Below are 13716 nucleotides of genomic sequence, written 5' to 3' on the forward strand. Positions count from 1 at the left end.
TATTCGGCTCTTGAAGAACAAGAGTCTAGTGGGAACAACAAGGTGGCATCAGGGCGCCACGGGGGAGCTTTCAGGCCTGGCCTTGTCACAGTCTGCAGCCAGCCCTGGTGTGGGGTTGGAGGGAGACATTTTCTGTGTCAGGTGCCTGATGTCATACAGGAGGTCTGCGTCTGAACTAAGTACCCCCTGACTCGCTTGCCTTTTCTGTTTTTCTTTAAAAAGAGAGAGCCCAGTCCCCACGCACCGATGTTCTGTGAGTGTGGTCGCAGTGCCCCTCCATCAAAGCCTTAGCTTCGGCTCCCAGGGCCTGAGCTGTGTGCGCCCAGACACTCTGCAGCTTACTTCCTGGACTGGGACTGTGCCAGGCTGGGCCGGTGGGCTGATTGTCGGTGGAGGTGCAGCCGGCTTCTGTCCCGCCCCGCTGAGTAAACCTACCCCAGATCAGAAGCCGGCAGCCTTTCAGGACACGTGTGTGCCAAGGCTCGGCCACGTGCCCTTCTGATGCACGTGTTCCTGCTGCATCCTGGGCGTGTGGGCCATTGGCGGCTAGGTCCACCCTGCCTGAGGCCACTTACTGTCCATTCCCGTGGGGGAGGGCACCGGCCATCAGCTGCTGCCCCTCCCCCGCCACACGCGTGCCTGACTCACCCAGAGAAAGAAATCAACCACGCAGGCCGGTAGCTCTAGGGACGCACCTGGACTTGACGTCCTATTTTGACAGGTCAGCTAGCCCTGCTGCCTCTATCTTCGGCCCGTCACTGCATATTCAGTTGCTTCTCACCAGTGTTTGCTGTCATCCTAGTCGAAGCCACCATTGTCCCTGTCTGGACTCCGTCCGTAGGCTGCAAATGGCCTCCCCACTTGCCCTCGCTCCTCACACGGCAGCCGGTGCAAGCAGCTCACCGCACCCCCTGCAGGCGGCTCCTCCCATCACACCAGGAAAAGTCAGCCATGCCCCTTAGCGTGGCCTGTGGAATCTGTCCCTGTCCCCTTGCTGGCCTCATCTCCTGCCACGCTCACCCTTGCCCACCTGTCCCAGCCACGCAGACCTGCTTGCTTCTCCGTTGATGTACCAAGTTCGCTCCCATTTTCGGACATCTGCATTACTGTCCCCTCCGCCTAAGATGCTGCTCCCCCGGATCACTACATGGCTTGCTCTCTTATCTCATTTCTACCTCTACACAAATGTCATCTCATCCGGGACAGCTTCCTTGACCACCTTATCTAAGGCGGCAGCCCCACCCCTGCTACTCCCGTCCCATCGATATCCACCTTTTATTTCCTTCACAGCCTTGGCACCGCTGGACCTTGTAATTAAATATATGTAATGGCTTATTTGCCTGTTGAGTGTCTCCATACTAGAACACAGGCTCCATAAGTCCCGCTTTGTCTGGTTCCAGTGCGATGCCCTGCACACAGCAGGCTCGCGGTGACTGTTTGTTGATTGAGTGATGAATGCTGTCAGCCAAGGGGCAAGGACCCTTTCTCTCTTAGCTGATGTGTGACCATCACACTGTGACAGCACCCTCACACGGCTACGTAGGCAGCGTGTGGGGTTGGGCGGCAGCCCCGAGCCTTCCCTAGGGCCAGCACACTGAGGCTTCCCCGGAGGAGCCCATTTGGGCTGAGCTGGTTAAAGCTGCAGTGATTCTCCTTTGCAACCACACATGAGCTCACCTGCACCCTGCACATGCCCTCTAGTTTGAGTCTGTCATCTCCCACCCCTGTACCTTGGCTAAAGAAGCTTCTTTTACAGGCAGCTGCCGTCCCTGGCCGCCCCCCAACACTCCCCCACCCCCAGTGCCGTCTTTCATGTCTTCCTGGCAAAATTATACTCATATTTCAGTAGCCAGCTCAAATTTTCCCTCCTTCCCCCAAAGCACTTTTCTTTTCTATTGATTCCCACATCAGAAATTAACTTTCTACCCTCCAGCCTCCCCTTGTTCTCTGTTGAGAGAGAACAGAGAACATCACCCCCTTATGATGTGTATCATGTTCAATTCAATAAAGATTGATTGAACACCTATCACGTACCAATTTCTTTACTAAGTCTGGAGGCTCAAAGATGCAGACATGGTCCCTCTCTTTAAGGTGGTTTTACAGGAAGTAAACACAGCTACCGATCGTAACAGCTACTTTCCCTTACTGAGCACTCGCTACGTGCCAGGAACTGGGCTAAGTGCTTTGTGCGAGTATCTAATTTAATCCGCCCAGTGGTCTACTGTCGTTATTTACAGAGGAGGAAACTGACTCAGAGAGGTAGAGTAATTTGTCTAAGGTCACACAGCTAATAATGGAGCTAGGACTTGAACCCAGGTCGTTTGGTTCCCAAACACCATGCTTAACCATTAAGCTATACTGCCAGATGACATCATGAAGCTATTCACTTATTTAAGCCACTTATTCATTGAAAAAAGTTACTGAGCAGTCTATGTGTTAGGCACTTTGCTAGGGTTCTTCACAGAGGAAGTGCCATTTGAACAGAAAGTTGAAGGATGAGTAGAGTTTTCACTGTCAGAAAAGGAATAAAAGAAAGGCATCCAGGCAGAAGGGAAAAAAAGAGGAGGCAAAGCAGACTGATGGGGGAGTGGGGACGAGCCTACATCCCTTGGTGTGAGGGATGGCAAATGAGTTTCACCTTGCACGCCAGCTCAGAGCGATGGGAGTGGCTACCTAGAGCACAGTGCTGAGAGGGATTCTGAAGCCGAGTCTGTGCTTAGTGAGAAAGGGTGCCATGTGGATTGATTACCAATGTCTGCCACAGGTGAAGTGTGGAGTAGCAGCCCTTGAGCTATTATTTGTTCAGGTAGAGTCTCAAGTGTGAGATAGGCAATTCAGGAAATAAGACTGGGAAGGCAGGTTGGGGCCGCACTTTGGAGGTTCTTAAATGCCGGGGTCAGGTGCAGTAAGCATTCTGTCCTACTTCTACCTATATGAACATTTTTCTGACCTTCCCTCTTAAGTCAGAAACTGGGGAACCTGGAAGTTTCCTTCTTCTCCACTCTCTTTTCACTAACAATTCATTCTCATTTTCAGGTCCAATAGATTGGAAGTGGAATTTCTTATAACAAAATTCCTTTACAACAAAATCATAGACTAAGTCACATTTTGGAGACAGACTTTACGTGTCTCTATGAAAATATCAGCTTATTCAGTGAGACAATTCAAGTTAATGACATGATGATACTTTCTGTAACTATAAGAACTACACATTTGATACTTCCGGAAAAAAAAGACACAGTTCTTTCTTTCCCCCAGTTAATCACTGTAGACTGGATTTTTCAGTAATAGTGCTAATGAGTACCTAGCATCTGCATTGCCCTTTATGATCTTTGAACCACTTTTCCGATGCAGAATGTCTCATTTAACCCTTAGTAGCCCCAGGGAATGACAGTACCCTCATTCTCTCCTTACAGAGGGCAACACTGAAGCTCAGGGAATTTGTTAATGGAGTCCCAGTTCTTTATTCTTTCAACTTTGCTAAGCCACCTCTCTGAAATATGCTAATACAGTCCTAACCCAGGTTCTAAATTAGAAGGAATACACTTTTTTATAAGGTGAATTTTCACTGACACGGATCACCCTGTTTTCCTCACCCACTGGACTTTGCCTCTTTGAAGGGGATTGAACCACCACAGCGCCCAGCGCGGGGAGACCTCTGCATGAGGCTGGCTCCTCCCCGCTTGCATGGAAATGCTCAGAGGTGTTGTTCTCTTCCCTTGTAGCCAAAAAAGTAATACATGTATGTACCTGGTGGAAAGTTCAGAGAGCATAAAAGGGTTTGGGGGAAGAGTAAATTCCCACCCACCCTATTCTTTTGGTCCTATTTCTAGAAGCAAACTCAGTAACACTAGTTTCTGTGTCTGCTTCCAGAAGTGCTCTCTGCCCATATAAGCATTAGGTTGATAACCCCTTCTCTTCATACACACGTTGGAGGATACTATAGACTCGGCCCTGCGCTCATTAACAATACGGCAGAGATTTTTCTATGTCAGTACTTGCTACACGACCCCATTCTTTTCAATAGCTCCTTAGCATTGCGTTGCCTGACACTCCATAATTGATTTACCCTGTCCCCTGCTGATGGTCATGCAGGTCATTTCTAGTCTTTTACCATTAACAACAAGGTTTCTCCAAGCATCCTTGTACATGTGTCTTTGTACACACAAATAAATATTTTTGGAGGATAAATTACTGGGAGTGGAATTTATTTACTCTTAAGACTCCTAGTATTGAGTATGTTACAGACTTCCTTAGGCACTCACTTCACTGCCTAGTATCCTTTGGGGTGGAAGTTCTGACCTAAACCATACTTGCTAGAAGGTAGAGTTTTTGCTCTCAGGCTTTGGCTTTGAGGAAAATAAAACTCCTGACCGCCGCTGCCTGTTTAGCGTTCTGCATTTGGAAAGCAGATTGAGTTATCGACATTCTAACTTCACTTCTCTGGGTGGGAAAATCTTAGCTTCTTTTCCTCCAGATTCCCCTTACAAACTTTTAGCCACAGTTATTCCTTGCCTCAAGACTGTCTCTAACTTCCGCACAAAGGGACTGAGGGTCTCAGCTGCATCATTGTGATGTACTTGAAGCTCATCCTGAATAGGGCTTTGTTATGTAGAAACGGGCCCTTCCTCAGAGCAGGTGTCCTGTCAGGGCTCTGATCACTATGCTGAACTGGAGAATGGGCTATGTAAGCCCCCCAGCCACTGCACTCAGGATGATACTCAAAATACTTAACAAATAGTATGAGCTGGGGGCCCCAGTCAGGCTCCCCCGGGCGCTGGCCCTGGTGCTGAAACAGGATGGTGCTGGAGATCCTTGCTGAGCCAGGTTCTACTCTGAAGGAGAAGCCAGGGTGGGTGGGTAGTGGGTGGGGGCTTTGGAGGTTCAAGGCAACACCAGTCATCTAACCAATACACTGACATGTTTCAGTACTTTAACAACTAGTACAGCCGCTCAGGGGCATGCCAGCTGAACACCAGTCCTAGCTCTCTCAATGAGGACTTGTGAGACCTGATGTGGTTTAATAAAAAGCTCATTGTTTTGCAGTGGCAGACCAGGTTTGAGTCATACAACCTTATTAGTTATACAACCTTCAACAAAACACTAACCCTTTTCTTGTCGCCAAATGAAGGAGTTTGCACCACGTTATATCTAATGCCTCTTTTTGCTCTAGAATCTGAGGAAATAAAACAAGCAAAATGACCAAGGGGGTAGGTTCCAAACCTGAACTGTTTTCCTGGCATTTTGTGTTTACGTCATAATGATGCCTTTTCCCTACCTAACTTCCTCGTTCAAGATTAGCCAAAGAAATGGATCTGGGGGAAGGACCTGAAAAAAGAGAGACTTAATTTTTGGCTTGGGCAGCATGGGGCACATTATAAAATTATGGAACGCGTTGGGTGAAAGACAGGTTCAAATTCTGACTTGGCCACAACTATGTTCATTTGATCATTCATCCATTCATTCATTCACTCCCTAAATATTTATGGAGCCTCTATCAAGTGTTGGCCACTATTCTGGCTCTGAGGATGGAATAATGAATGAAGTAAAGTGCATGCTCTCTTGGAGCTTACATTCTATGTAAGTGAGCCATTTAATCTGTTTGGGCCCAAGTTCTGGACTTAAGTGTTCCTACCTGTAAATTCTTTAATGGGGCATGGCACTGGTACTGTTACTCCCCATTCTTGTGCCTATGACAGCCATCACTAATCCGTTATAGCACTCCAAGCAGCCAATCAGTTACTAGAAAATGTTATCCTGGGCTAGATGAATTCTAAAGTCCTTCCCTGCACCAAAATTTCATTCATATTAGTTATTTCTAATGAAATGGAAAGACAATATTATACTGAGGGAAAATTGTAATAGAACTCCAAATCAAAGAACTACTAAAGCTACTGATTTTACAAGAGAACCACCATCACTTTGGTTTAGTTGAATACAAAAGATATGTGTTTATAAAAATTATTTTAGATGTTTGCGTCTTAGATTTTCCCTCCATAGTCTTTTGCTGCAAGTTCACCTATTCAGCCAGCTTTTCTTTGATCACTGGATAAAGGAATGGCTCATCAACATTCACTTTTAACTCCCTTCACTTTGGAAACCTCCATTATGAAGCCTCCTTTTACTGGAGTCAGGTTGGGCAGAATCAAATCCTGTTCATTTTGATAAATGTTTCTACTATACACTAGATAACTCAACAGCAATCACCAGCAGAAGGCTTCCCAGGGGGCTAACATGACCGTCTGGTCTCTTACGTTCCACTCAACATGGTGGAAGCCAACCAAGGTTGGCTGATACCAACCTCTTGGTGAATTTTTTCCTTGGATTCTGAAGACACCCTTGCAGTACTTCCATTTCTAATCCCCTCTCTCCACTCCCATAACTAACCAGCAAGTCCGGTGTGCGCAAATTGAGCTCAAGTTGCAAAGAAATAAGCTTTGAAGTATTTTTGTTGGAATTGATAACTCCACCCTTTTGGATTTCCAAATGCATCTCTGAGACTTTGAAAACATTGCTCTTATGATTTCCAAGTTGTAATGAACCAGAGGTACCTCTTTATGTAATAAAACATTTTTCTCCATTGGGGAATGAGAGCTGGGGTGTCCAATATCCCAGGCTGAGGCTCCTGTAATTTCCTCCAATATTGGCATTCGGTAACTTGGGCAGAAGTCAACTCTAAGAAGCCCAGGACAATGGATTATTTCCACCATTTAATTATGGAGATTTAAACCAAGGAACATTTTAAGAAAGAGAAAAGTGATCTTTATTTCTAGGTTGTATTGGTGAATTTTTTTCTTTGAAGGGGGATGGGGTATTGGAAATTAAAAAATCCATATTAGCCTTGTAGTTATTAAATATAGATGAAACAACACAGTTTTCCCTTTCAGATTTGTTATGGATGCTCCTCTTTTCTAGAACCACAGAATTCTCACACATTTGCAAAATAAAGTGGAAGCCTCCCTAGTTTTAAGGAGTATGGTTAGTAATATTTGCATAGGGTAACATGTTGAGGTTATGTGGAAAGTCTGCACGGACGAAAAAAAAAAACTGTGCAATTTTAAGTGCATAGATTCTGAAACTAGACTGCTCGAGTTTGAATCCCAGCTCTACCTCTTATTATTCAACCTTCTCTAAGGCTCAGTTTAAAGAGGGACAATAATAGAATCTATCTCATAAATTGTGAAATTAAGCAAGATTATTCCTGAAATGTGCTTAGCATGTTGCCTGGCATATTCTAAGTGTTAAATAAATGTTAGTATTTTAGCAGCTGTGCATCTATTTCCTCATCTATAGACGGGGGATAATAATGAGGATTAAATGAATTTATATATAAATATATATGCATATATTTTTATACAGTAGTGTGGACCATAGTGAATGCTACTGAAGTGTTAACTGTTATTATTATTACATAAATTCAAAACGCTTTTCTTAGCATTAGAAGGGCAGGATGTAAGATGTTTAAGCACATAGACCCTGAGCTGGAAACTTGAAATTTCGCTCTACTACTTATTAGCTCTGTTACCTTAGGCAAGTAATTTTACCTCTCTATATCTCGGGCTTTTCATCTGTAGAATGGGACTAAGAAAGAATCTCCTTTATAGGGTTGCTATGAACACAAATTGAGATAGCTCTGTAAAGTGCTTCTCAGGTGGCTGGCGTATATTCAGTGTGCAATAAATGTTTGCTAATATTTTCAGACTCTTCATTTAAATGTTTGATGGGAGCTAGGCAGTGGGTTCCAGGAAGAATGTGATGTGGGAAGCAGTGTTTTTCTGGAAATAATTAAAAGGCAGCCATCTTGCTGTTTACAGATGTGGTCACCCTCCTGGGCTTTCTCTTTGCCTCCAGTGGAGAAAACACAGGCATTGTGAAGAAGTTCCCGAGATTTCAGAATCGAGAGCTAGAGGCCACCCGACGCCAGCGGAAAGATTACCCAGTGTAAGAAGAGGCCGGTGATGGGGGCCGGTGGGGCGGTAGTACTCTTTTTATCTGAGGACCAGAGCAGGCTAGTGGAGCCAGTTAGGAAGACCTACCTTTGTAATATGCTTTGGAAAAATGATGAGATCTACATAGCTTAGGTAGAATTTGTGGACCTGAGAACCTCAAAGCATTCTGAAATTATTCTTGCACTTGGCAATCAATCCTCGCTTGACCTTGTATGTTGGTCCTGGGAATGACCCAAGTAGGTGAGTCAGGTGTTGGAGCCTGAGGCTTTGCAAGGTGTCAGGTGCAGCCAGCCACAGCCCTGCCAGATTGCAGCCTTCACTTTGCCTTTTCTGTCTTGGAAGATTGGATGAGCTGCTTGAAATCTCACAGCTTCTGATCTCCTCCACTGATTTCAGCAAAACCCAGATATATTTTTTTCCTTCTGCTGAATTGAAGATGCTGAAAATTGTTCGTGGTTTACCTCAGACTGGATGGATTCAGCAGAGTGATTTAATTCTTCCCAGGCTGCTGGCTGTAGAAAGATCTTGAGTCACTTTACTAAGCGTATGTTCTTGCTAAGCTTCCTTGTGATAACTTATCTTCATGAGCTTTTGCTCAGCTGGGTGGGTCAGGAGGGAGCTGTGTGGTACCATCTGTTTGTGTATCTTACCACCGATTTGAAGGCCAGTTTATAAAGCCCAGAATATTCTAAAGGTCTTGTTGGGATGAGTCCCCAAAGAACCTGGGGCCGCTGCCACTTTAACCCAAACTGTGAATTGGTTACTGGGGTAATGGAGAGCATTCTCTGTACAGGTTTTGGCCTTGATTCATGTTTCACATGCAAAAAGCATTACTCCCAGCTTATCTTTGAACTGCTGGTCACTAGCACAATGTGTGGCATCAAGCAAATGTTCTGACAGCAAATATTTGCTGAATGATTGGTGGATCACATAGCTTGGCTAAATGTGTCCTAGTTAAGTTGACCGCTGTTATTTTATCCTCACTCCACAAATCACAGATGGACAATATTTTTTCAACTAAAATAGCCCTAGTCCAGAAATGGAACAATTAGAGTAGTTGTTCCACATTGGTCAGCCAGAACTGTGATACTGAATAACCTAATATGGGCATTAAAATTGTATCTGTGTGTCCTGATTAGCATATAGTGATGCCATTTGCAAATTATGGCATTTTTCTGCCTTAGAGCTTTTATCTTTGAAAGAAACAAAATTGCTCAAAAGGCCCTAATTATGTTTTTTTTTAAATCATTGAAATTAGAACAGCTTCTTATCAAGTCACCTCTTATTAAAATCCAGATTTTTATTCTGTGTCTGGCTTTATAAGCCTTAATCAAGGATTCAAATGGTGGGCCTGTGCGAAGCTCAGAAAGGCACAGGAAGGGTTTTTGGCGCAAGGTACAATGTCTGCTAGTTTTGCACAACGACGCTTAACTCCTGTCTTTTGCAGTTACTGTAACTACCTCCTTTGTCTCAAAAATCAAGCTTTGCAAGCTGATCTCCCATGATGAACACGAAGGCAAATTCATCCCTTCATTGGAAAGAAAGCAATTTGCTCCGTCATTGTTAAATGTAATTACCTGCTCTTGGATGATATCAATCTGCAGAATTTTTTTTCTCCTCACTCTTATAGGTTTACTGTTTCACTGTGGCTTTATTTACTCCATTATTGCAAGGCCAATCTCTGTGGGATTCTGTATTTTGTTGATTCTAACGAGATGTATGGCACACCTTCTGTATTTCTTACTGAAGAGGGTAAGTATGAAACAGAACCTTTAGAACGATAGTGTAGCTTTCTTATGCTCTGTCTACTGGCAGATACGTCTGTCTAGAATAAGGAATGTTGTCAACGTGGCAATTCAATGAGAATGATGGTTTCCAAATATGGGATTCAAGTTAAACTTGTTTTCTGGAAGATTAAAACAAACATATACAGATGAATGCACATATGTGTTTTGTTTGTTTTGCTTTGCTTTGCTTTTATTTAAAGGAAGAAGGAATGTGATCTAGTCTTATAGCTTTTTAGGACAGTCGTCGAAAAGATATAGCCACTTCATTCACTCCTACGTATTTTCTGTCATTTTCACAAGCTTTCATTTTCCTTTTAGGCCACTTGCATATTCAAATGCATCTTGTCAAAGGAGAAGACCTTGCTGTAAAAACAAAATTCACCATACCCTTGAAGGAGTGGTTTCGCCTGGATATCTCTTTTAATGGTGGTCAGGTACTGAAAGCTCGCTCCACCGTGATTCATATCAACATCATCACTTAACTTTAAGCATTGCTGTAAAGTCAGGGAGCTAGGAAACCTGCAAACACAAATTTGTGGTATCTGATAAACTTTTACAACCATAACACTTTTTAAATCAAATTTTTATCGTTGGAAATTTAAATCATAAGAATTCTATCCCATTTAATTAACTTTTAAAGTGCTTCTTTCGACTCTGTTGTGAATGAGTAAATAATATAGGCAGCTACATAACCACAATTATCTGAGCAATTGAAGCCTTTTCTCCTAGCGAGATAGGCTTTGGGGAGATAAATGTTAAGACAGCCTTGGCCATATTTATGTAGTGTTATCAAATCTACAACTTTTTTACAGGAAATGTGTTGGTTAGTTCAGCCAAGAAATGGTTTGACTGTTTTGGGCAGTTAAAACAATTGCTTATGCTTGGCATTAAACCGACAAATAACAACCAACAAACCTAAGTGATAATTCCGGTGAGATGGAGGTTCTTTAACTACTTTGTACTATAAGACACTGCACATAATAGCTTCAAGCTTTCATAACGCAGATTTTATGGATTATGGCACCAGCAATGTGGATGTTTGAGAGCTTGGCTTCTGACGGTAACTCTTGGAGGAAGATTCCTGCAGCCACTAATGCATTGTGTATGATAGAAAAACTCTCTGGTATGACACATGTTCTGTGATCATTGTTAATTAGTGACATAGTGACATTGCTATAATTGAAGATAATTCCATTTCTTCATATATACGATGTCAGTATGCTACTTTCTTCTGGTTACTTTATTTTCTCATCAGCTTTCCTTATTGATGTGTAACTTTCCGATAACAAAACTGGAAAAGACATTTTGCTTGTCTTGTGTGTCAGATAATACACAGACTTCCCTTGGCGGTTAGGTCTATCACATTTCCTTTTTCTGAAGAGAAAAGAAATCAAGTCAGTCCTTGTCGCTTTCCTGAGGAGAGTCTGTAAGATGTTAGCTGGAAGTTTTTGTATGTTTGTTTCCTTAATGCTGTTAGGTGACGTCGCTGTGGTCCATGTTATAGCTTCTCATTTGCATGAGGATTATGGTGGCATAGCTTTCTCTTAAGGTCAGCTCAGTACCACGTGTCACTTAGGTATCAAATCATGAGAGCAAATCACAGATCTTATTTTGCACCAGCTGTATACAAGGCACTGTGCTCAAGGAGCTTACAGACTATTTATGGAAGTCGTATTAAGCAGGTGAGGGGTGTCATAAGGCGAGCTTAATTGCCAAATGGTTCGTATTGATTCACGGAAGAGAGACAGCACTTCACCCTGGGGTGCTCAGGGGAGGTTTCATAAAGAAGGTTCCTACAAATGGGCAGAGTTTAAATGGAGAAGCAAGGAGGGGGTACTTTAGCACATCACTGGAGGTTGGCAGATAAACCAGTTTGGAGTAGAAATTCGCTGCCTATAGAACGCTAATAGAAGAAAAAAATGTCTTTAGGGCTAGAATGTGGAGAATCTTGAATATCACGGAATTTAAATTTCTAGTTGCAAGACAGCACAGCACCATCGAAGCTTTCGGAGCAGAAGAGTAAATCAAAGTAGTTCTTTAATTAAAGAGATGAATTAAATGGCAGAGTACATGATCGGGTAAAACAGGAGAGAAGAATTAGGAAGACCAGATGCAGTGGAAAGAAAAAGGAAGTAGATTTTTTTTAGTAAACTTTTGCCACTTGCCCTTTCGTCTTTCCATCCCATCTGGTCTCTCTGATCACATAGGTTCCAGAATAGTACTTATTGTTTTTCTACACAAAATCCAGCTCTGTGGTGAGACTACTATATTCATTGCTTTGACTAAATGGACACATTGGCTTAAAGTAAATGGTTGGTTTAGAGAAACAACTGGTCTGAGTCATTTTCTTCGCTGAACCAACATGCTCTATACGGCTGAATTGGGTTGGATTTTATGGGTTAGTTTTTCTTTCATAGACATGGTGTTGGAGCCACATCTTTGACAATCTAGTTGAGTCAGAATGTGTTTTCTGAACACTTGCTCTGTGCTAGCACTGGGGGGAATAAATGGAGCCCCTTAACCCCAGGGGCTTATGTTGTAGTCCCAGACACGAGAAGAATACACGGCAGCTAACAACATTTGCGACGAAAACATTGTCACCATTGAAATGACAGCGACAGTTCTCAGTGCTGAGGGAGAGAGGTTGGGAAGCCACAGTGCATGAAGAACATTCATCTCCTGTCTTGTTTCTCCCCCTAAGGCTCTACTGGAATCAGAGACAAATTCCAAGAACTCCTTGTAGTATCTTACACATTTCCTTGTCTTTTTATGCAACAAGATTTCAAGCACGAATACACCAAATGAACCTTTGGCTGGTAGTGTGGAAGTGTCTACAACCCACTGGGGAAAACTGCATTATAGATATTTTTATCACATTCAGTCATTTGGAGGGACTTTCCTGGTGGACCAGTGGTTAAGACTCGGAGCTTCCACTGCAGGGGGCATGGGTTCGATCCCTGGTCGGGAACTAGGATTCCGCATGCCGTACAGTGTGGCCAAAAAAATTCTTTTAAATAAATAAATAAAAATAAAATGACCGAAATACTTCTTTAAAAAAAAGTCAGGACTTCCCTTGTGATGCAGTGGTTAAGAATCCTCCTGCCAATGCCGGGGACACGGGTTCGAGCCCTGGTCCAGGAAGATCCCACATGCCGCGGAGCAACCAAGCCTGTGCGCCACAACTACTGAGCCTGCACTCTAGAGCCCACGTGCCACAACTACTGAGCCCCCGTGCCACAACTACTGAAGCCCGCACGCCTAGGGCCCATGCTCCACAGCAAGAGAAACCACTGCTCGCCACAACTAGATAAAGCCCACTCAGCAATGAAGACCCAATTCAGCCCAAAATAAATAAATAAATTTATTTTTAAAAAAGTCATTTGGAGAAATTAAGTGTCTTAAGTCTCGAAATATACACAGGGCTAGTAAACTGCTCCTTTTATTTTTTGCAGAAACTGATCAGGTGAAAGACTATGAAGCCTATTTTACAAGTAACTCATATCCAGGACTGTATTTATGATGTGGGGTCTTGAGGCATAACTGATCCTTGTGTATCTCTCCCAACATAGATAGTAGTAACCACCAGCACTGGACAGGATTTGAAAGACTACCATAATCAGACCATTAGGTAAGTGTGATTTTTCTTTTGATTCAAAATTTGCTGGATGAGGGTTAAGGAACCTTCATATGTTAGCCCTCAACCCTGAAGTTATTCCCACCCTGTCTGATTCAGTTTTTTCAAGCATGGACTGTGGCTAGTCTGCCCTGTAGCTAAGCTTTGTACTATTTTTTTTCCTTTTTAAGTGTACAAAAACTCTCCTTGTTTTCCCCACAACCTTTTTTTTTTTCCAAGCAAGAGAAACTAGTTCTCTCTCCAGATCTCACTGTAAATTCTTCCTTTCATGACACTTTATAATTTGTTTTCTTTGAAAATTATCTTCTACAAAGGATTCGGAAAAACAAAAGTATTAATGTTGCTT

The 13716-nt window shown here is 43.1% G+C and overlaps 1 protein-coding gene across 2 annotated transcripts in view; it reads left to right on the forward strand.

Annotated features, from left to right (window-relative positions):
• SEL1L3 (SEL1L family member 3) overlaps positions 1-13716 on the forward strand; it is a 102043-nt gene that overhangs the window by 15919 nt on the left and 72408 nt on the right. For both annotated transcript variants that reach the window (XM_029235492.1, XM_029235491.1), the window contains exons 3-6: positions 7815-7941; positions 9580-9701; positions 10055-10170; positions 13306-13364. In XM_029235492.1, coding sequence (XP_029091325.1) covers positions 7815-7941; positions 9580-9701; positions 10055-10170; positions 13306-13364 — 424 coding nt within the window. The remainder of the gene's footprint in view (positions 1-7814; positions 7942-9579; positions 9702-10054; positions 10171-13305; positions 13365-13716) is intronic.

This window comes from Monodon monoceros, unplaced genomic scaffold (assembly GCF_005190385.1).
Source record: "Monodon monoceros isolate NGI ecotype Baffin Bay Population unplaced genomic scaffold, NGI_Narwhal_1 Super_Scaffold_20, whole genome shotgun sequence".
NCBI lineage: Eukaryota > Metazoa > Chordata > Mammalia > Artiodactyla > Monodontidae > Monodon > Monodon monoceros.